Source organism: Siphateles boraxobius, unplaced genomic scaffold (genome assembly GCF_051911475.1).
Source record: "Siphateles boraxobius isolate OS27281-9 unplaced genomic scaffold, OSU_SipBor_1 55, whole genome shotgun sequence".
Taxonomy (NCBI): Eukaryota; Metazoa; Chordata; class Actinopteri; order Cypriniformes; family Leuciscidae; genus Siphateles; species Siphateles boraxobius.
The window spans coordinates 9,079,838-9,104,562 of record NW_027509181.1 but is presented as its reverse complement, the minus strand read 5'-3'; the positions used below and the strand labels follow the sequence as shown (position 1 = coordinate 9,104,562).

The 24,725-nt window shown below is 41.0% G+C and overlaps 1 protein-coding gene and 1 long non-coding RNA gene across 2 annotated transcripts; both read right to left on the bottom strand.

Moving 5' to 3' along the window:
* Nucleotides 1-799: 799 nt before the first annotated feature.
* Nucleotides 800-2,029, bottom strand: LOC143714520 (uncharacterized). Its single transcript, XM_077205754.1, has 5 exons — nucleotides 1,990-2,029; nucleotides 1,874-1,938; nucleotides 1,447-1,668; nucleotides 1,097-1,256; nucleotides 800-1,010 (listed from the first exon to the last, which is right to left on the bottom strand). Exons 1-5 carry the CDS (start codon nucleotides 2,027-2,029, stop codon nucleotides 865-867), a joined length of 633 nt encoding a protein of 210 aa, XP_077061869.1. The 3' UTR covers nucleotides 800-864.
* On the bottom strand, nucleotides 1,623-2,114 carry LOC143714583 (uncharacterized). The gene is made up of 3 exons (XR_013195553.1): nucleotides 1,990-2,114; nucleotides 1,874-1,905; nucleotides 1,623-1,668 (listed from the first exon to the last, which is right to left on the bottom strand). It is a non-coding gene; the product is annotated as an uncharacterized LOC143714583 (long non-coding RNA).
* Between the last annotated feature and the right edge of the window lie 22,611 nt (nucleotides 2,115-24,725).

Below are 24,725 nucleotides of genomic sequence, written 5' to 3'. Positions count from 1 at the left end.
TCATTAAAACAAGATCTCAGATCACTGAAATATAACAGAAAAATACAAATACATATATACATACACACACACACACACACACACTAACATGCAGGTTTCCAATTAAATTTTGGTAAAAAAAAAAAAAACTTGTAAAAAAACACAATTTTAACAATTACAATACTTGCTAATAATATAGGGGGTCAGCTCTGGGATGAAAAGAATTACCAGTAAACACAAGTAATGAGGATATTTGGTACCAAAGAAAGTGAAGGACACCAAATAATTTGAGGTAGAACATCATATTTACAAGTGATTTCTAACAATAGGATAAGTGGTAATAATTTAGAGTAAAGCTCTGGAGTAGAATATACCATTATAACTGCAATGCTGACCTGTGGCACAAGTATTTACAAGCTATATTTAACAATAGAATAACAGTTAAGCACTGTGACGGAATGAAGTAGAATATTTGGTACTAGGTAATGTGCAATATCAAGTATCAGAGGTATGAAATAGTATTCCAAGCTATTTTTAATAGAATAACAGTTAAGCACACTGATGGAATGAAGGTAGAATTTTTGGTACTAGTTAATGTGCAATATAAAATATCAGGCACGAAATAGGATTTACAAACTATAATAGAATCGTTAAGCACTGACGGAATGAAATAAGCCAATACTGAAGTCACGACAAGTAGAATATTTGATACCAAATAATGTGCAGATATCAAGTATTAGATGTATAATCTAGGATTTACAAGCTATATTTAAAAATAGAATAGTTAAGCACTGTAACAAGTCTTTTTTAGAGGTCTTGATGTTACTGACTGCAGGATAAAAAAAGGGTTCCAGTTGTCAGTGATGCTGGGGTGTCAGCCTAGGTTTAAGGGGTCAGCTGTGGGTCCCTCTCAGCTGTGCGGCGCCTTTTTCCACCTTCACGGTCAGATGCTCCATTCAGGTAACGCGTAACGTTAACCTGGATCGCTTCAACAGTGGCATCCTGGGTCGCCGGGTTCTTCCGGATGGCTCCTGTAGAAAATAAAGATCTGTCATTCCATTTGAATGGCATAAGGTCATACACATCTACTTAAATATAAAAAAAATATCCAACTTACTTTGAACAATGGTCTTCAGGAAAAGGTCTCTAAAACATGCTTTATCCCCTACACCAGTCCAGGTTGTATTGATGGAAAGGTGATTAGAGAAGATACTCTGAAGCATTCGCCACACGGTTGTCTTTAGGTCCCTCCCACATGCGATTTCCAAAAACCGAAGCTGAAAATACAAAAAAACAAAAGTGTAACAAATTACATTTCTCTGAAGCTTCTCATAAATTTAAAATGTAACAGGCTGTGGATTCAGACTGTAGAATATGCAGTGTACAATCTTAATTTTTAGAAGAAAAAAAAATGACTGTTTTTTTTTTTTTTTACTATGGCGTTATAAACGAAATCAGCACACTTACAAATTGTTCCTGGAGCTCTTTATCCTGCCTCATACTGTTGTCAAGTAACGCCAAATCTTCCTGGGTGTCTAGGGGGAGTAACAGATCCCCTGGCAGGGATAACTCTCCAACAGACACATTGGCACTGAAAATGTTGCAGCATAGTGTCCATTTTGTTGTCCATGCTACGCACACCATCACCACACTCTCCAAGACGTTGCAGCATTGGGGTCTGATCTGCACCTACAGGGGTTCCCAGAATAAAAGAATAAAGTAGTCAGTCCTGGTCCCTCAATTACTAAACTATGACAGTTATATCTAGGTCTACTACATGTACAGGTGACCCCAGTGGGAATTAAACCAACAACCAACGCCTGCGTTGTTTGCAAGTTGTACCTGATTGCCCAGTGCAAGCAAACGTCTTCAACATTGTCCCAACTTGCTTAACCTGCTCTCGAAGTGAGCCGCTGTCATCTGAAGCTACAAAATGAAAGGCATATGGTAATTTTGGACCTACATCACACACAAAAAAAGTTAAATTTAAGAAAGTGTGCATGTTCTCACCTGCTGGTGCATTGCTTTCCCTCAGGGCTTGTTTTTCCATTCTGGAGTCTCTGGAAATCTACATAAAAAAAAAATATACAACTAAAGGCACTATTTTCAATACTGTTAAAACACTGGACACTAAGACATAGGCCTAGAATATACCTTCTTAGCAGAAAACTTCATGCTGTACACGAGGTGCCAGGGGGGTCCAAGGGCCAATAACTGAGCGATGACTTTCTCCTATTGTTTAATCAGGCACCCAAGGAAGTTTTCAAATGGGAAGCATGAGATGTTATCAAGGACACCATACTTTTTGGCATCTTGTCTGAGGTGCACCAAACCAATCCATGCATGTTGTATGTCACATGTTCTATTCCATAAAGCTTGCTGCAGTGATCAAAGAGAACCAATATTAACCACTGTTGCTACATTGTGAACTGAACTAGCAGCATACTTGTTCGGACAAACAAAATAATTTACACAACTTATATACATTATTATGTTATGTTTTGTTAGAAAAAAACACAAGTTATACGTAGTCTTTCTAGATGTAAAGCTTTGGCTAACTACTGTAAGTAGCGAATTACATTTCTACATGTAACGTTACTAGCAACATTGCTTAACCTCAGTGTGTACAGTAACAAAGGCAAAACAGCATGTGTTAGCTAACACTTGCTAACGTTAGCTACTGGACTAGCAGCATACTGCAAGAACAAAGATTACTAACTTAGATATTTTAAAAAGATAAACTAAAAACAATGTAAACATAATAATGCGTTACACAAAAAGGAAACATATACTTACTTAAACGATGGTAGTCGATAACTTTGCTAGCTAGCAAACTGTAGGCTGTAGTAACTTCGGCAATCTTCTTCTTTTCTTGATTAATGGCGGATTGTAAGTTGTAACCAACTTTTAGGTGCATACCGCCACCTACCGTACAGGAGTTTGTAACACCGTGCTATTTAAGTGTTCTAATCTAACTGCGGCAAACTGATGCAATGTGCTCTAGTCATATCGTTAGTAGAGGGGCCAGCCTCAGTGGCTCGAGTGCGTCATCGAGCCACCGTTTTAGCCCCGCCCAAAAAATCCTGAACACAGCAATGGTGCAAAACTGTACGGTCTAACTCCACAATTCAGTACTTCACAGTTCACAGTCTTTGTGTTTTATAACTCTGTGTTTTAGTAATACATTTCTAACATTTATAAGTTATGTGTTTAGATTTTTTTAATTGCCTTTAAAAAAATAATCTGCTAAATTGTTCATACCATTAATTAAATATCTATTTTAAAACCTAATGAGAAAGATATTTCTTGCCAAGTAAGTTTTATTGCCAAATTATTTTTGGTTTATTGGTGCATGTCTCAAATGTGCATCAATCAAAGAAATGTAAATAATTTGTACCTGCATAAAATAATTAAATATATTTTACTGTATAATCTTCAGAGTTTCAAAGTAATTTAAATGTCATTTCCTAAACCTTATCATGGAATCAAGAGTCAAGAATCTGTTATAGCCTAAACCCTAATGGCTTTGGAGCAAAAAAAAAAAAAAAATAGCCATGGCTGGTCGATTTTGAGAGTAGAAATCCTTGTATTTCAAAGCGGCTTGCCGCCAGCCGGCCGCGGTCCATTAGACGGAGGCAACCGCCAGAGAAAATGAAGCAGTCGGCCCGCCAGCTATTCGCCGGCGGCATCTCGCAAAAAATGGGAGTGACGAATTCGGCGGCAAACGTTTCATCCCCGCCAGCGAGACGCACCTGTAGCCGACAGCTTAGGGCCGGCGGCAAAAAGAAGCCGTGCGGATATTTTTTGCTATCTGGGGTGTCTGCTGGACTGTTCATCACAATAAAGAGTTTGCAGATATGACGCAGATAGTCCACTAATACTCTAATGAGAGTTAGTTGACATGTAGTTGCAAAGTTACTTATAGTTAACAGAATGTTCAAAAGGGACCATCAAAATAAAGTGTTACTGTTTTATCATGTTTGGGAAATAAACTGCGCTTGGGTTCTACAGCTTGCCTCCAGTGGAACTTTCTTACAGAGATTATTTTTACACTGTAAAAATAGCAGTATTTTCTTTGCAATAAGTGTAAATTTTATTTGCACCTCAGTATTTTACTACATTATAAAACAGTATATTATATTAATTGAAAAGCAAAAGGTCGCAAAAGCAAAAGGTTTTGTTGTTCCCAACAAAAGTATTGTTTAGCGTAAAACATGTTGAAGATTAGCGTACAGGCTGCCGATTACTTAAATGATAAGGTGTTTCCTAACTAAAGCGGTTTATTCAATGTAGTGAAGCCTCCTCTCCATTGACATCCATTCATAAATAACAGCCTCTGCTCTCCTTTCCTGCGTGCCAGGGTTAGCATTAGCCGTTACGCTTTTTTGGCAAAAGGTTGCAGGCTTGTCATCTAGCGGATTTGGCCTTACTCCCTACTTTGCACTTTGCACTGTAAATAGACACTTGAATAAAAATGCAGATAAGTTGCATTGGTGTATACGTCACATTTTTTTATTACATTCAGAGGTACTTTAAAATACAGCGTAACATGATATATTTAAGAAAATTGTTGTCATATTAGTCTTGAAATCATGGAAGGGCTGGTTACTTTTCTCTTTAAAGAATGGGAAGCTTTTGCCACTTCTATGGAGAGGATACTGCAAAAGGTAAAAGACAAAAATAGGCAGGTTGGTTTGAAAAATGACACAAACCAGATTTGAACTGGAATTACCCGCAGCATTGTGCAATGTGTCAGAATGCTATTAACAGGCCTTTGAATGTAAACCTATTACTGCCAGCGTGATTTTTCTGTGGGCTTTGCTTCATGTGCCCAAAAGCAGAAGGGTTTCACAGTGCAGAGAACACTGCCCACATGAATGAGATCTGACAGTCACCAAATTATCTTCAGATAAAGTCTCCCTGGGGTAAGACGGGTCTTCCTGGAGCCCACAGCATTCATTCTCAGCATCATGAGAGCTGGCTCCATTTGAACTATACTTCAGTGGATGAACATGTTCCCACTGGATTTTGAAGTTGTTTTTTTTGCGTATGTGTGCGTGTGCTTAGCATTAAAAATGCAGCTCGATAGATAATGAATTACACTGTTACTTTGATGAATCTGTAAGTTGCAACACTACACTGTTTTTTTTTTTGTTTTTTTTTTCATTTAAAGTCATTAAACTGTTCAAAATCACATTTTCTTTCTATCTTAGCGTTATGGTACACAGATTGTAAATATAATTTCAAAAATTTTCCTCCGATATTAGACAAAAATTCTCTAAGGAATTATTGTGCCAATTAATCTGACAGGAAGCCCACAGTCTGCACTGAAATGGATTGGAGTAAGCCATAAATGATAAATAACAAAAAGCAAAAGAGTTGAGTCAGAACTGCACATTGGGTTTCCAGTTATAAAAACCATATTAGGTCATTTTAAATGTTGGATTTACAGACCTTAAAAAGTCATGGATATTTCTGTAGTGACTTTTAATTGTTCTAGGTATACATCTAGGCTCTATATGAATGCAATATTGATATGAAATTACTGTTTACAATACACTTGACAATGACAGTTCTGTCAGGATTCCACCAGCTTCACTCACTCCTCCCACTCGTTCACTATCCCCTGAATACTGATCACCATCACCTGCATATCATCATCTCACCTCCCTTAATATTCAGCTCCCTTTCACACACTCATTTACTTACCAGCTACTTACCTGCCTTCCGTTGGACATTACACAAGCCTTGCCTTCAGCCTTCATCATCAGTCTTCTGCCTTCCATCTGCATCCGTTCCTGGGACCCTTCGCCTGCATCTGCAAAAGAGACACTTGTTAATTCCTCAGCTAAGTTACCATACAAAGTATCATCTGTCTCCATACTCAAAATATCTCTGTCTGCTTCTGCAAAACCTGTGAAATAAAACCTATTCACTTACCACCAGTCTGACTCCTGTTCCATCCGTGACAGAAGACCAGACCAAACATGCAGAATTCAGCGGAGCCCTTGGAGAATCCATCTCGCGATCCGTTTGTTGAACTCGTCCAGGCAGTTCGCCAAACGCTCCTTTCTTCACCACCTACCGATGCACCAACCGTCTCCGAAGATATCATCCACTCGGCACGCCAACACTTACTTCCGCAAACATCCGCTACTTCGTCAGCTGCCTCTGCGACGTACCTCCTCCTCTGGTTCCCATCGTGGAAGAGCCCATCTACCAGGTCCATACCATCATGGACTCGCGGCGTCGAGATCCCAGGCTGGAGTACCTGGTTGACTGGGAGGACTACGGCCCGGAGGAAGGGTCATGGGTTCCTCGCAAGGACATCCTGGATCCAGCCTTACTCAGCCAGTTCCATTCCGATCATCCTGACCGGCCAGCTCCCAGGCCCCGGGGTAGATCTCGTCGCCACCCTCATCCCTCTTCTCAGTCGTCAAGAGCCGCCTCGGAGGAGGGAGGTACTGTCAGGATTCCACCAGCTTCACTCATTCCTCCCACTCATTCACTCACTCCTCCCTCTCGTTCACTATCCCCTGAATACTGATCACCATCACCTGCACATCATCTCACCTCCCTTTATATTCAGCTCCCTTTCACACACTCATTGTCTGGTCGAATCTACACATGACCCACAGACTCTCCCGCATTACTTACCCGCTATTTACCTGCCTTCTGTAGGACATTACACAAGCCTTGCCTTCAGCCTTCATCATCAGTCTTCTGCCTTCCATCTGCATCCGTTCATGGGACTGTAGGGTATGGACCAATCAGACACATACTAATTATTCATTATATACAAAGGTTTATGAAACTCCTCACACAGCCCAAATGAACACACACAAGGGCAGAAACAGTGTCATGTTACAGGGCATGATAAGGAGATTTTACGACCTCCGAGGAATGTGGCCACATACTCAAGAGAGAGACTATGAAACAGAAACCCTCTTTAAAACAGACTTTGCTGCATTAATCATAGACTAACTGATCTATAAATGAACATGCATAAAACTGTGAAAGAAACAGTGTAAATGGTTTACTGTCTTGTGTACTATTAGGTATATATTGTGGTATGTATCCTGGTATACAACCAACTAACGATTAATGTAACCTCACCTGTATCATGCCTCCTACCTAATTAATCCTCATTTAATGACTCACACTTTGATGTACATCACCTTCTTGTAGAATGCAGTGTGGATGTGTTATAGCTATCTGAGCATTAATGAACGTATAATCATGCTAGGGACAAAGATCCGTAAATCAACTATGAGCCACTTTCCCTCTCAGACATGTCACCTTTCTGATTGGTCGAGTTCAACCCTTAGGGGAGGATCTTTTCCAGGCCTTATTAGAGACAGTCCACATGTGACCTCCCTCTCTTAGTTCTTTCATCCAGCCGCAACACTGTTCTGGTGATTCTGGGGAACCCCCTCCACGGGGGCCCCAGGGCCCAGCAGGCCTCAATCCAACCAGATATGGGCTCAGGCAGGAGAGAGATGACTCTCTCACAAAGAACCAAGGACAATCTCAAGAGTTTTGGAACAAAGACTCCAACCAACAACGACTCCAATCACCCATCCTTCCGACTTCCTCACTTCTCCTGGGTGCTCGGCGTGGCCTCAACAGAGTCCCAGGCCTTGACCAAACCAGCGATAAGTTCCTGGAGAAAGGGAACGCTCAACCAACTTCCACTTGACACTGCCGGAACCATCAACGACTTCAATTTTCAACAACTTCAAGAATTGTTCCCATTACAAATGCAAGTATTCAATTCAATGAAATGTGAAAATGAAATTCTGATGGTTCTTCTCATAGACCCTCTTCCGGTTTCCAATTTCATCCTATCACTAACCTATTTATGTATTCATGTGTGTATGTTGTTTAGTTTATTTATATTCATATAAATATCTATATTTAGTTAATAAAACTTGTACATAATATGCATTTGGTTCTGTTTTGTTTGCAATACAAGTCACTTTACGATCACTGTTTTTGCTACTGGCTCAAAGTACTGTACAGGCGAAGAAATAATTATTCTTCGGTGGCCATGGAAGATACCCTTTTCTTAGAATAAATTAATAATCAAAAGAGTTCGTTGGAAGAACTGATTAATTGATTGTAATATTAATTCAGCCACATCAAGTTAATCCAATTAACTGACCCAAATATTTATAATTAATAATAACAAGATATTATTGATTATTAATATTTCCAAAAAGCTGAGTTCCTTACAGGACCCTTCGCCTGCATCTGCAAAAGAGACACTTGTTAATTCCTCAGCTAAGTTACCATACAAAGTATCATCTGTCTTCATACTCACCATATCTCTGTCTGCTTCTGCAAAACCTGTGAAATAAAACCTATTCACTTAACACCAGTCTGACGCCTGTTCCATCCGTGACAACTTCAGGTTTCTGTTACCGTGGAAAAGAGCTGTTTTAGATTTATGCATCATTCTGATTGAGCCGAAAATCGCCATTATTATTATCAAAATGATCTAATAAGAACTATAAAATACTTTAATGCATGCAATTTCTCAGGCTTTACATTACTGTAACGAGGTTAGATGTTGTGGGAAGGAGGCAGGAACCGGCAAACATTAACACACATTTCAATACCAAAAATAAAACAAATACAAAACGAAAGTAAAAGACAGCAGCCCCTCGCGGACGACTGCAGTCACAAATAATAAAACAAAACACAACATAAGTCCCGGCCTGTTCCTCTCTCGATCTGCACTGTTGTCGCTCCTCCTTTTATGCTTCTGCTGCTCAGTGAGAGATACGAGACCAATGCGTCTCGCAGTCTCGCTCATCAATAATCACGGCACCGGCCTCGTGCCGTTCTCCCACGGCCCTCAACTAGGGTGACCACCCGTCCCGCTTTGCGCTGTACCGCACAGCATTTTCACCCATTGTCCCCCACGTCGTATATTGAGAAAATGTCCCGCATTTTCATCAGTCTGTTTGTTTTTAATTATCATATTAAGAAAACATGCATGCGTTCCTTCGCCTTTTTAAGAAAGCATTTTATTTATTCTTTTTGCGCCGTAGTTTTTCACCTATAATTAAAAGAGCTTCGTCAGAAGTAGAAATACAACAGCCATTTTTAAAATCCTATCCAATGGTTGAAAAGAAAGGAGTAAACACGGTCACTAGTAGGTTGTGACGGCTATCAATCAAAATGTTGAACGGTCATTCGTTCAATGTGTTCCCTGTCAGAAAACAAATGGATAATTCGGTAAATTAAAATTTTAATTTAACAGAATTGATCAAGTTGTTGCCGCTGTGGTTGTTTTAAATAACATCCTTTCTAAAAATATGAGAGTTTTTGGTGTAATATATTCTTAATATATAAGACTGTCAATGAACTAATTTCATGTTGTTTTATATTTTATTTGTTCATTATTTATTTTGTTGGATTTTAGTTGGACTTGGTCAGAACTGTTTCAAAAATAGTTATCTGCATGATGTCTGCTGCCTTGCTCAGTGATGTTGAATTTAAATGACATGTAAAATAAACACAAGTTATGAAGGGACTAAATAACAAAGTATTTTTATTAGCTGAAATGCAGAATACAAATGTTTTTATTAAGTTATATAGGCATTATATAACAGTTTCAGGTTATCTTTTAGTGTTGGTAACATGTCCCTCATTGTCCCACACAAAAACCCACATTTGGTTTATTTGATGGTGGTCACCCTATCCTCGACCTTGTCCTGCTCGCCACGATTACACTTTTCAGTTTTGAGTCTCACGTGCGTCTTCAGAAGTCCTTCTAATATGAATGAATGAATGAATGAATGAATGATTTCATGAATAGCAATGTCAAAAAGAACAGCTTTTATTTGAAATATAAATCTTTAACATTATAAATGCCATTACTGTCACATTTGATCAATTTAATGTGTCCTCGAGGAATAAAAATATTTTATTCAACCTAAATCAGTTAGAATGTATTAAAATTGTATGCGTTTTGTAGATTTTAATGAATGCCACTATGGTGAAATTTTCCCAATTTATGTATTTATTAACAAACTGTTAATCTTTAAACACCATCTGACACTCTCTTCAGCAAACTGGAAGCAATCAGGTTGAGTGGGACACTTTGTTAGGGAAAGTGGGACACTATTTTTATGTTTTATTGTACAAGCCCAATTCCAATGAAGATGGGATGTTGTGTAAAACGTAAACCAGAATACATGCATTGAAAATGTGTGGCGCATTATGAAGCGCAAAATACAACAACAGACTTTCAATGAATTAATACTTGGAAGGATTTTTTAAAAATGGATTTCTGGAACTAATGCAACAATTGTAACATTGTAAACTTCACTCTACATTCAATGAATGGAACTTTCATTAACGCAGCTTTTAGGAGGCGGACACCAGCAAGCCTTTCCGCAGAAAAAAACAGGGATGCCATTAATTTTGGCGTACTGGAACGCAATAAGCCGTATACCTCTGCGTTCCCCCTTTTAGCTAACATTTTAACAAGGCTAGCCAATTCACTCTCAGCCTGAGCTGGGAGCAGGGGGCTCTTACCTGAGGCATGGGGGTGGCCACTCACCAGCCCTTTCACCCGCCTTTGCAGTGTTGATTTTGGGATTTTCCATGCCCTGGCTAAAAACCTTAATTTTGGTTTGTGTCCTTCAGTCACCTCCTGCTTATATTCTTCAATAGCCCCTGCCATGCTCTCTTCACTCCACTGGTTTAGTTTCCTTCCTTTCCTCCTTTGCTGTCTTTTCCTTTTCTGTATTGCCCTGTTCTGTCCTGTATTGCTCTCCTCTCTCTCTCTCTCTCTCTCTCTCTCTCTCTCTCTCTCTCTCTCTCTCTCTCTCTCTCTCTCCCTCTCCTCTCTGTATGGGTGCCATCTTGTGTATATTTAAGTTACCAAGCAAAAATGTTATATTCAGACACATTATTATTACTTATAACTTTTGTTCATGAAATGGCTGCACTGTGTTTGCTAGCATTAGCCCTAAAACTGTCCCACTCAACCTGAAATGCACTGTCCCACTCAACCTAACACTGTCAGGTTGAATGGGACAGTGCTGTGAATCTAATTTTCACAAATATTTTATACAGTTAGATGCTCATTGTTATTAATCTCTAATACACAGACAGTACAAATGTATGTAAAAGCAAAAGTTTTACTGTTACATCATAAGTGACAGAATTATCAACCTTATTATTCTAAAATAGATTTACACTTGCCGGGTGGCTTACCGTGAGGTCCCATGAGTCAAGCAGATTTGAAAAATAACAACCGGACCACATCTGTGATGTCACACCAATCTCAACCTTTATTTGATATCCAATAGACGTTCAGCTACGACACAGTAACAATTTTTGTGATTGGCTTACAAAATTAACCCTTTACAGGTACAACCCTTACACTTATGATGTAACAATAAAACTTTTGCTTTTACATACATTTATACTGTCTGGGTATACACAAAAGGTTAAGTGTCCCACTCAACCTGATGTCCCACTCTACCTGAATTCACCCTATATTCAGCAGCAAAAGTTGTTTTCAAAACTGACAATAATAAGTAATGTTACTTGAGCACCAAATCATTAATGATTGGTTACAGTTTCAAATAAGGTTTCATTTGTTAGCTTTAATTAATGCACTGTCAACTAACATGACTAAACATTTTTGTTAACTAACATTAACAAACGTTAATAAATGCCATAAACATAGATTTCTAACTGTTAGTTTATGTTAGTAAATGCTTTAACTAATGTTAATAAATGAGACCTTAATGTAAAGTGTTGAATGTGACACTGAAGACTGGAGTAATGAAGCTAAAAATTGAGCATCACATGAATATATTACATTTCAAAGTATATTTGAATAGAAAACAGTTATTTTAAATTGTAATAACATTTCACAATATTTGCCACAATGCTTACATGGAAGCAGAAGAGGATCATGTTAAAGATAACCCAAATGCAGTTTATTTACACAAGTGATGATACAAAATGTAAAAGATAAAGCTTGAATTAACATGACACATACACATGGGAAGCACATGAGAGGATCACATGAGAATAGGGAATCACATGACATGACAAGGAACTAAGACTGTGAGAACCACAGCCTAAAAGACATGGAAACATAAACTTGAAACAAAACAAACATGACAATATTATCGTTTTTACTGTATTTTTGATCAAATAAATGGTGCCTTAATGAACACAAGAGACTTCTTATGTAAAAAAATAAATAATTATAATTATAATTGAATGGACGACAAACTGAAAGAAACAAAGAGCTTAAATACACAAAACAAACCAATCAACAAAACAAGCCAAAGGTCTAAAACTTAATCAATCAATAATACAATCTGAAATAAAGCATGTACAAACCACTTGAAACAGACACAGATAATTACTTATATAGTTTATATACAGTATTGTAATTAAAATAAAAATGATCATCCTGTAATCACGATTGACTGAACATGTCATGGAAAAGTTTTTGAAATTCACTCATTCCTTTGACTGCATGCATGTGCAACTGCCCCACAAACCTTTAGAGAGGATGTCAAAGCCCATAACCATAATTACATATTAATGAACAAGTTAATAGTTAGTTAATAGTCATGTGCCTCAACAAGTAAAGTCATAACCTTAATGGCACCTTTGCAAATCATTTGCTAATGATTGATTAAAGCAGACAACTGGAAGTTGAAATACACTGCTTCGACCCATTGTTTACACTATTGGTTAATACTATGTTATTAACTAACATAATAATGAATCAATACATAATGAGACATTTAACTTATAAAAAATCATGTTTTACTTAATCTATTAATAATATGGAATCTTTATTAGTTGCTGATGCAGTAATAATTAATTCATGGATTAGTTCTTCATGAGTCATACATTAACACACGATTATCGGTGCATTAGTTGAGCATGAATTAATGCAAAAAGTGTTACTTAACATTTCAATCAACTAATCAGATTTGAGGGACAAGTTTACAGTTTATATCAAGTTTAGGCTTACAACAACGGTTAGGTGCTTCTACATCAGTGTTATTCACCTATCATTTCCCTCTGATTTTAGGGATAATTATGGGTAGAGGTTTTGGGGTAGGGAGAGGGATAGGGTTAAGACCATAGACTGTAAAAAAATATGGACGTAGTGTCCGTGACGTCACCCGTAGGTTTGGGCGGTGGGTGGGCGGGGCCAACCGTCGCCATCTTGGCAGCGCGTCATCTCTCATCACTCCTGGATAAAAGAAAATGGGCAAAGAGGCGGGATGAGGGTGGAGCTGAGGTGCTAATGCTATGCTCTGGCCTCATGCTAAAGTGACAGCTGATTGTAGAAGTAAAGCCAATAGTTAAACTTCATGTTTTTGCCCTTCGAAATACTATAATAATTAAAATACCTAACTAAAAGTGAGACTATGTGTATCGTGATGCATTATTATTCTGCTAGTTAAAAATGTATTATCATGCAGTAACTTACCATATTGCTCTGAGCTTGTGCGTTTGACAGTGATTCATGCGCATACATGTCAGTCAGCGCGGCATCGCAAGTCAAGTTCGTAAAGTGCTTTATTTAGTTCAGTCGATTTTAAAATCTGATTTTGGCCGCCTCTCAATTTCTCAAATGGGTTAAACCAAAAATATTACCTCAGAAGTTCAAGTAAATGCACTAGAAATCCGCGCTCATTCAAGGGCGTGCATCTATTGCATGGACGGAGAGAAAGCTCTGGCACCTGCAGGATTTCATCTCACGGTACTTTGTATTTAACATTTAAAAGTTAAATAAGCATATCTGTTCCGTAAGAGCAATGGTACCGCATAACGAGTGTAGCCTGTATACTCCAAAAAGCAACGAAATGGTCAGACATCCATTAGTGTATGCGAGGAAAACAACTGGAAATACAGCGCTGGTTGTTCTCTCCATACTCGACAACGACGGAATCCAACGGCGTGACCAAAGGTATAATGCGTGTATTAAATTGTATGAAATAATCCCGAATAAGACAAATTAGCTGAGGTAACGTGACGGCTAACAGACAGCAGACACACGGCTAATGATGACTATAACGACAGCAGCGGGAATCCACCTGTCACTCAAAAGTGGACACACCCTTAATTATGCAGAACTTTAAATATTATTCAACTAAACGGATGAGTTATAAAAAAATTCACCCCCCTCACAGTTGTTATGGAAGGATAAATTAGCTGTATAGTACAAAGCCACATAGAGAACCAGGCTGTAAACATGTTTTTTTCTGCTGTAAAGTTGGTAATTTTAAAATGGGGGAGATACAGATTTGACTCACTTGTGCAGCCAGCCTCAAGCGGCCAGTCAATGATTTGCAGTTTAACTCACTTCCTTGTTGGTTTCAAGAGAGAGACAGGGATGTTGCCGCTTGGTTAAGACTAAATCTGCGGAGAGGAATGTTTTTCTATGATCAACCAAATACTAGGTTGATCCAGGACCATGTCTGTTCTGGCAAAATCACGGTGACGCATCGCACTACAGTACAGACCATACTTTATCAGATGTATGTCTCAGACTCAGATGTATTTTTGTAAACATATTATAAGTAGTTTTCTTTGGTCAAACCCTTAACTGAATAATGTCACATGGTGCCTATCATGAACATTTTATCTGTTCTACAAAGACACCTTGATATTGAAGATGACGCCTCCTGTTGGTCGCTTGTATTTTTAGATTCTCAGCGTGGCCTCTGCATCAAGTAATGCTAAATTAAGATTCCATGGTCTCGCCTGGGTAAAATCAAGGTTGGGCCTGAGGCGGTGAGCCTGGAAGCCAGAGGTGAAGTGTGTTCTGGAAGAACAAGCGACTCCTACACATCTGCCATCCCACTGAGCTCTGGTTCCTTTGACTGCTCCTCATCAACACGTCACCCTGCTGCTTTCAAAATAACAGCAGACAGGAGAGATCACAGCTGTAGTCTTCTGCGACAAATGTGTGTGGTGACAATGGGAAGCTGTTCCTGTACTGATGAAGGAGAGAAAGTAGTAAAGAATAATTTGACTTGTGCTGAATTTTTAAAAATGGGATGTAAATTCAGATGAGTAAAGAAAACTTGAAGTGATGGACATGTTTTAATGTAATTTGCGATGGCTTTTATTCAAAAGCAAATTTCGTATTTTCCCTTACAGAAGTTTAACCAGTCTTTTCTTTTTTAATATATTTATTTATATTTCCTTTGATGACGAGGCTGAATTTTCAGTATCATTACTCCAGTCTTTAGTTTCACCTGATCCTTCAGAATTCCTTTTTAATATGATGATTTGCTGCTCAAGGAACATTTCCTATAATTATCATACTTGTTAAATACAGCTTTTGCTGCTTATTATTTTAGTGGAAGCTGTGATACAATTCAAATGTTTGGGCTAAGTGAGGTTAAAAAAATGAAGAAATTAATACTTTTATTCAGAAAGGACAGTAAAGGCATTTATAATGTTACAAAAGATTTATGTTCCAAGTAAATGCTGTTCATTAAACTTTCTATTCATCAAAGAATCCTGACATTTTTTATCACAGTTTCCACAAAAATATTAATTGTTTTCTACCTTTCTAATTATTAATAATCATAATAATATTATTATTGATCACCAATAATAACGGAAAATAATTGTGCACCAAATCAGCATATTAGAAGGTTTTCTCCAAATTATTCTAAACATTTGACCATTCTTGTACATGGCCCAGACAGGAACCTGGGACATTGTGAGCAGCATCGCTGACATATTGACATTTGGACATTTTTAGTAAGGTTCTTTTTCTCATTAGCGTGGTTTAGCTGTTCGAAAACAACATCCCCTATAAAGCACCACCACTACAGTCATACAAATTGAGACGGACTCCTTTGTCACATCTCAAAGTTTTTGAGTGGTCTGCTAGTTTTGCCTTAAAAAAACAATTTTAAAAACTGGATCTATAGCCGAACACGTTCAGACAGACATCTTTGGCAGTTATGTTAGATCTCACACTGTTTTTGAGTGTCCCTGTACAACAGGGATGGGCAAGTTTGGTCTGGGAGGGCCACTGTCCTGCAGAGTTTAGCTCCAACCCTAATTAAAACTCACATGCCTGTAACTTTCTAGCAATCCTGAACACAATGATTAGCTTGTTCAAGTTTGTTTGATTAGGGATGAAGCTCTGCAGGATAGTGGCCTGCAGGACCGAAGTTGCCCATCCCTGCCGTACAAACTTTGGATTTTTAAGATGGCATGCAAGAATATGTCTTATGTAAAGTAAGGTTTTGAGCAGTAGTGGATTGTTAATTATTTTTACTTCATTACTGTATTTAAATACTTTTTCAAGCTGTACTTTATCAGAGTATTTTCATAATGGTAAACTTTTACTTTCACTCTACTACATTCCAAAGCATACTGTATTGTAGTTTTTTTTAAACTATTTTTTACTATTTATTATTGTAAATGAAATTATATTTAGGGCCCGACTGTCAGTTGTTTGTAAAGTAAATATGTAAAAGGACTAGTTGTTGTAAGCCCATTAAATGAAATACTTGAATATGGACCTGTCCAGATTTGTGTTTTACAGTCTAAACAGGGTTTTAGGTAAAAACTAAACATCTCTACAGATGAAAACGTTTTCAAAATGTTTCCAGTTCACTAGAATTCAAGGAAACGACTTAAAACGCTGTATTATATTATACATGCCAGACAAGTAATTGTCAGTGTCACTTTGTAAAAAAAAATTATTTGTGCCTGCGCCCCTACGCATTCAAATGCGCATGCCTGGTCTTGCTGGTATGACCAGCTATGCTGGTCTATGCTGGTTTTTCCAGCATGGATTACAATAATAATGAACAAAAAACAACTTAAAGAGCACTAACCTGTACCACCTCACTGCTGCAGATTCATTTCGGCATTGATAGTGTTGCCACTGAAATGCATCGATTTTAAGTCACTAGCTGCTCCGAGTATAAAATGTTTTTGGAACAAATCACCTACCCTACCTTTAAGTGTAATAATTTTAAAGAAAAGTTTAGTGTAATCTCTGGGAAAAAGAACCACAAAATCCCAGCATACTCTTATTTATCAAATATTCACATAACAAATTTAACCACACTCCTTTGTTGAGAGTTCCTGGTCTTAATTTTTTTTTTTTTTTTATTGAATAAATTATATTTATACCTCAGGGGGAGCAGTACATGCACTAATGACATGATTTAGAGCAGCTTGTCATTTAATCAAATAGCCTCAGAGTCTTCATTAGTGTTGAAACACTTTTGCTTGATCTTTGTTTGTGGTGCTGTTTCTAAGAACCATTTGGTACAACAGATGTGATTACACTTAATATTGTTGCATTTGTTATCTTTTTTTCCTAACTACTTTTTTAATTTGTATTGCACCGATTTATATGAAACTATGGAGTATTATATTGTGAGGAAATGCATTTTTTTTTAAAGCTGCTAAAAGCTATCTAATTTCAGATTTTATGAGCGTATATTCCTGATAAAAAGCTAGAGTTGCGCCCTTTTCATTCAACATGCAAAATGATCAAACCAAAATAACCAACGTCACATTGCTCTTGATACCTTTACCATGGCAAGGTGTAAATAAAGCAGATTAGATTATTGGAGTATGTATTTGTCACGTTTGATGGATTCACTGCCTCGCCCTCGCTCTGTGTGAGTATGTGGTATGTTGTGTTGGTAGGCGTGGCTCGTTATTGCGGCTGATGAGCGGATCAGCGCCAGCTGATTTTTCCAGCTGATAAATCCGCAGAGGAATTTGACCTCTGCATTTAACCCATCCAAGTAAGTGCACACACATTAGGAGCAGAGTAGTGAGTAGTGAACACACACACACTGCAAACGTGGATACACACACCCGGAGCAGCGGGCAGCCTTGAGTGGCGCCCGGGGAGCGATTGGGGGTTAGGTGCCTAGGCCATGACTGCCCCACATACACAGCTGATACACATATGACTGCGTGGCAACTCACAGCTCTAATTCCATCATCAAGTTTGCTGATGATACTACGGTCGTAGGTCTGATCACCGACAACGATGAAACGGCCTACAGAGAGGAGGTGCTCACTCTGACGCACTGGTGTCAGAGGAACAACCTCTCCCTCAACATCAGCAAAACCAAGGAGCTAGTGGTCGACTTCAGGAAGAACGACAGAGAACACAGCCCCATCACCATCAATGGAGCACCGGTGGAGAGAGTCAGCAGCTTCAAGTTCCTCGGTGTCCACATCACAGAGGAACTCACATGGTCCGTCCACACTGAGGCCGTCGTGAAGAAGGCTCATCAGCGCCTCTTCTTCCTGAGACGGCTGAGGAAGTTTGGAATGAACCGCCACATCCTCACACAGTTCTACACCAGCACCGTCGAGAGCATCCTGACTGGCTGCATCACTGCCTGGTATGGCAATACTACCAGCCGTAACCGCAAAGCCTTGCGAAGGGTGGTGCGCACTGCCAGCCGTATCATCGGAGGTGAGCTTCCCTCCCTCCAGGATATTTATGCCAGGCGGTGTGTGAAGAAAGCTCGGAGGATCATCAGAGACTCTAGCCACCCGAGCCATGGGCTGCTCTCACTGCTACCCTCAGGCCGGCGGTACCGCAGCATCAGGACACACACCAGCCGACTCCATGACAGCTTCTTCCCACAAGCAATTAGATTTCTAAACTCTTGATCCCTCATGATCAATAACCATAAACATTCTAACTGTCAACACAGCACAACATAACCTACTGCATTTACATAATATATATATATATATATATTTGCACCTTACGAGTATCTACTCTATGTATAATTACCTCTTTTTGTATTTTTGTATACTGTTGTATATGTAAATTGTTGTATATTGTATATTGTTGTATATTGTAAACTGTTGTATATTGTACATTGTATATTATTATTGTTCTGTTAGTGTATATGGTACTGTAAATCTGATGTTTGCTGTAATTGTTTTCGTCACATCGTGTCATACTGCTATGTTGCTCGGAACTGCACCTAAGAATTTCACCCACTGTTGCACTTGTGTATATGGTTGTGTGACAATAAAAGGATTTGATTTGATTTTGATTTGATTTGAGCTGTTCATCATTACGGCACCCTATCTATTGTGTGTGATTCTATCCTGTCTTTGTCAGATCGTTTGTTGAGGCTCTCTGGAATAACTCCTTGTCTCCGTTCATCCAGTTCCTGTTTCCCCGTTTTCCCGGATCTCTTGTTCCTGCCTGGACTTGCCTGGATATTTCTGCCCATTGCGTCCCTGCATTGCCAGTGTCCCACCTGCAGCTGATCTTCGATGCTGAGCCTTGTTACTTCTCTCATTGTTAATAAACAGATGTTCTTGCAATTGGATTATACTCTTTCTTTCTGTGCCAAACTGACAGAACGATCTGAAAATTATGGATTCCGCGAGAGCAGCGGGACTTCAGGACTTTCTATCCAGCAGTGCTGCGCAGTTAGATCGTCAAGAGGAACAGATGGCGGCTACTGGTCGAGCCGTGCAGGCACTGGTAACGCAGGTGTCCGAGCTCACCACTCAAATACAACAAGTGAGACTGCCCATTGCGCCACCCCCGCCGACCGTTCCCCAGGATCCTCCTAACATCGTCAACCAGCACGAGCCGCGCATTCCAACCCCCGAGAGATATTCTGGTGAACCCGATCTGTGTAGAGCATTTTTAACTAAATGTTCTGTTTTTTTCTCTCTTCAGCCATTGACCTTCGCCACTGAACGATCTAGGGTGGCCTTGGTAATGACCCTGTTATCTGGACGCGCGGCTCTGTGGGGAACGGCGGTGTGGGAGAATCAACATCACTGCTGTTCCTCGTTCCAGGCCCTCGGAGAGGAAATGAGACGGGTGTTCGATCACGAGGTCGCGGGCCGCGAGGCGGCATGCAAACTCGCCGACCTGCGCCAGAACAACAACACCGTCTCGGACTATTCCATCGAGTTCCGGACCCTGGCGGCCGAGTGCCATTGGAATGCGGAGGCGCAGTGGGACATGTTCCTGCATGGGTTGGCTGACCGTGTTCAAAGAGAGATTTACACTTTGGAATTACCAAGGAGTTTCGATGAACTTATCAGTTTGGCGTTGCGCGTGGATGCGCTTCTTCAGCAAGGAGGGAGTCGATCACGCCAGACCTTGGCTCCGAAGTTTCCTGAGTTGGCCAACTCCAGAGGAGGGAGCCCTTCATTCGATTAAGAACCCATGCAGGTTGGTCGAGCTCGGCTTTCCCGGGAGGAGAAGGAACGTCGGAGAGCTAGAGGACTTTGCATCTACCGTGGCACAGCTGGGCACTTTCTTGTCAACTGCCCAGAAAAAGGCCCAGCCCGACAGTAGAACGGAGGTTACTGTCGGGTGGACTCTCGGTAACGAAATCCTCATCAGCGACTCTCCTCCCGTTAAGACTGCAATGGGCAGGTCAGGCCTTGGTGGACTCGGGGGCGGAGGACAACGTCATGGACTTTTCACTGGCCAGACATCTCCAGATCCCCATCACCACACTCCAGCACCGTATTACTGTCAACGCCCTTAACGGACAGGTACTCCCAGGCATCACCAAGTCTACCTGTGTTCTCACCCTCATTACCTCGGGTAACCACACCGAGAGAACTTCATTTCTCCTCACTAACTCTCCCTTTGCACCCGTGGTATTGGGTCATCCGTGGCTCGTACGACATCAACCCAAGCTTGAGTGGGGTCGGAGCTCAGTGTCGGCTTGGAGTAATCATTGTTATGCCTCTTGTCTTGTGTCCGCGTGTCCGTCTGTTTCTTGTTCTATGTTGGAGGAGGAGTCAGTGAATCTGTCTAACGTGCCACCACAATATCTTGACCTGAAGGAAGTGTTCAGTAAGTCCCGGGCTGCTTCTCTTCCTCCGCATCGTCCCTATGACTGTTCTATAGATTTACTGCCAGGTACGTCTCCGCCTAAGGGCAAGTTATACTCGCTCTCTGTCCCTGAGAGGGAGGTCATGGAGGAATATATTTCTGATTCTCTGACAGCCAGGATCATCCGTCCTTCTTCATCTCCCGCTGGCGCAGGGTTTTTTTTCGTGGGAAAGAAGGATGGTTCTCTGAGACCGTGTATTGATTATCGAGGGCTGAATAACATCACGGTAAAGAATACTTATCCTTTGCCGCTGATGTCTTCAGCTTTTGAGCGGTTGCGGGGAGCGTCTCTTTTCACGATATTAGACCTGCGCAACGCTTACCATTTGGTCCGGATAAGAAGGGGGGATGAGTGGAAGACGGCATTTAATACCCCCAGCGGCCATTTTCAATATTTGGTTAGCCTTTCGGTCTGTCCAACTCCCCTGCCGTCTTCTAAGCACTCGTCAATGACGTGTTGAGAGACATGGTTGATCAGTTAATTTATGTTCACCTGGATGACATATTGATATTTTCTTCGTCTCTCCAGGAACACGTTCAACACGTCAGACGAGTGCTCCAGAGACTGTTAGAGAATGGGCTTTTTCTCAAGGCGGAGAAGTGCGCGTTTCATGCACAGTCAGTTCCGTTCTTGGGGTATACCATCTCATCTGAGGGAGTGCGCGTGGACCCTGACAAGGTTAAGGCTGTGGTAGATTGGCCAATTCCTGATTCCCGTAAGGCCCTGCAGAGGTTTCTGGGATTCGCCAATTTTTACCGACGTTTTGTCCATAATTTCAGCCAACTAGCCACTCCTCTGACTGCCTTAACCTCCACCAAGACGACGTTCAGGTGATCTAATGCTGCGGAAGCGGCATTTACCAACCTCAAGAGCCGCTTCGTTTCAGCTCCCATTCTCGTAACCCCTGATCCTTCACGTCAGTTTGTGGTGGAGGTTGAAGCGTTTATCGTCTGGACCGATCACAAGAACCTCGAATACATCAGGTCCGCCAAACGACTGAACTCCAGGCAGGCTCGGTGGGCACTTTTTTTCGGTCGTTTTGATTTTTTACTTTCGTACCGTCCGAGTTCTAAGAACATGCGTTGTCTCGTATTTTTGATCGCTCCGAGCGCCCATCTACTTCCGAGTGCATTCTACCCGAGAGACTCGTTGTCTCCACACTCATATGGGAGGTCGAGTCGAAGGTCCGCACGGCCTTAGAAGGGGTAAAACCTCCGCCCGATTGTCCACCGAGTCGGTTATTCGTGCCGGAGGGGGTCCGGTCAGACATCATTAGGTGGGGTCATGGTTCCAATGTGGCTTCCCATCCAGGGGTAAATCGTACCAGTTTTTTGGTTAAGCAACGGTTCTGGTGGCCCGTTATGGCTCGTGATATTCGGGAATTTGTTTTGGCTTGTTCGGTCTGTGCTCATGGCAAAACTTCCAATCGCCCCCCGGATGGGTTGCTCCAACCGCTGCCTGTCCCTTCGAGACCCTGGTCCCACATCGCACTTGATTTTGTTACGGGTCTTCCACCTTCCCAGGGTAATATGGTCATTTTGACGGTAGTGGACCAGTTCTCGAAGACGGCACATTTCGTTCCCTTACCCAAATTACCCTCAGCTAAGGAGACAGCTCAGGCCGATCGCAGGCCGAAGGCTCAGGCCGATCGCCACCGGATGAAGCCTCCAATATACGTCATTGGTCAAAAAGTGTAGCTTTCTTCTAAGAACATTCCTCTCCGCTCCGTTAGTAATAAACTGGCTCCCAAAGTTATTGGTCCGTTCCCTGTCACAAAGATTCTTAGCCCTGTGGCAGTCCGCCTCAAACTCCCTCCGGCGTACAGGAGGGTTCAATCCGTTTTCCACGTGTCCAAATTGAAACCCGTATTTCATTCTCGTATTAATCCGCCTGCCCCGGTCCCCCCCCCCCCCCCCCTGTCGCGTCTCGTAGATGGGGAACCAGTATATTCAGTTCATCGCATTTTGGACACGAGACGGAGGGGACGTGGATTTCAGTACTTGGTGGACTGGGAAGGTTACGGTCCGGAGGAGAGAAGTTGGGTTCCGGCTAGGGACATCCTGGATCATTCCCTTATTGATGATTACAATCAACGGGTAGGTTCTCATGGGAGCGCCAGGAGGCGCTCCTAGGAGGAGGGGTACTGTCACGGTTCATGGATTCACTGCCTCGCCCTTGCTCTGTGTGAGTATGTTGTGTTGGTAGGGGTGGCTCGTTATTGCGGCTGATGAGCAGATCAGCGCCAGCTGTTCATCATTACGGCACCCTATTTATTGTGTGTGATTCTGTCCTGTCTTTGTCAGATCGTTTGTTGAGGCTCTCTGGATTAACTCCTTGTCTCTGTTCGTCCAGTTCCTGTTTCCCCGTTTTCCCGGATCTCCTGTTCCTCCCTGGATATTTCTGCCCATTGCCTCCCTGCGTTGCCAATGTCCCACCTGCAGCTGATCTTCGAGTCTGAACCTTGTAACTTCTCTCATTGTTAATAAACAGCTGTGCTTGCAATGGGATTCTACTCGTTCTTTCTGTGCCAAACTGACAGTATTATTACAACATACAATTTCAGTCTTTCTACTTTATAAATTCATGTATAATTCAATGTGTTTCTTGCAACTTCTTCATTTTTTGTGAAATTTACCAGCCATTTCTGAGGGAAATAGTTTCAAAGTTAATACTTCAACAACAAAAAAATAAGTTCACCCAGATATGTAATCCCATATTTATGTGTTATTTTTGCACAACAACTTTGTTTTGGGCAAATATTGCCCACATAATTCATTGATTAATATTTATACTTAATCGTTTTAAACACAAAGTTGTTTTTTCTATTCTACCATTCTTACCAGGTCTAGTGAGAGACACAAGATGAATAATACACTTAAGAAGTCAATTATTAATGAATGGAGGCATTTGTGTAGCGCTTTCACATGTACTACTGTAGACCCAAAGCGCTTACAATCATATCAGGGGATCTCTCCTCAACCACCACCAGTGTGCAGCATCCACTTGGATGATGCGATGGCAGCCACAGTACAATGGCGCCAGTGCACTCACCACACACCAGCTAGGTGGAGGGAAGAGAGAGTGATAGAGCCAATTCAATGGAATTAAATACTTAATACTGCAATAGTGAGAATTTACCAACAGTGGTCTGAGTAGGGACAAACCACAATCCGGCGACAGGGTGTTGGGTGGCCAAGGTTCATCGATACACGAAGGCAACAAAGGCTATCTTGTCTGGTCTGAGCCAACAGAAGATCTACTGTGGCACAAGTCACACAAAATAATAGTGATGGTTATGAGAGGAATGTTTTAACACACAGTGCATCTCATTCTGCTGCATATGGGGCTGCAGCAGGAGACCAATCAAAGTGCCTCCTCGTCCACCATCAAAAGCGCGTACAGTGGGCATACGAGCTTCGGAACTGACTTTGGAGCAGTGGTAGAAGTTTGCCTTGTCCGATGAGTCCCGTTTAATTTACATCCCATGGACGGCTGTGTACGTGTGCACTGGTTACCTGGGGAAGTGATGGCACAAGGATGCACTGTGGTACAACGACAAATTATTTTGCAAGATTCCCCTTGTGTATTTGCACAAGTGAGCAGGATCCATTGTAAACAGGACAGCTCATTTACATACAGTATGCAAGACATCTCAAAAAAACTATAGATACTTTGATCGCCTGAGATATGGACAGCAAAAACACACAAAGACATTTGTCTCCACACCCCACCGAGTGAAGTTGCGGGAGAGCTTCTTTCCCTCCTGTCCTTCCTTCATATTTGTTCCTTTAGTTCCAGATATAAGCATATGTAGGCTTGTTCTTACTTAGTGGAGCACGTACGCGCATG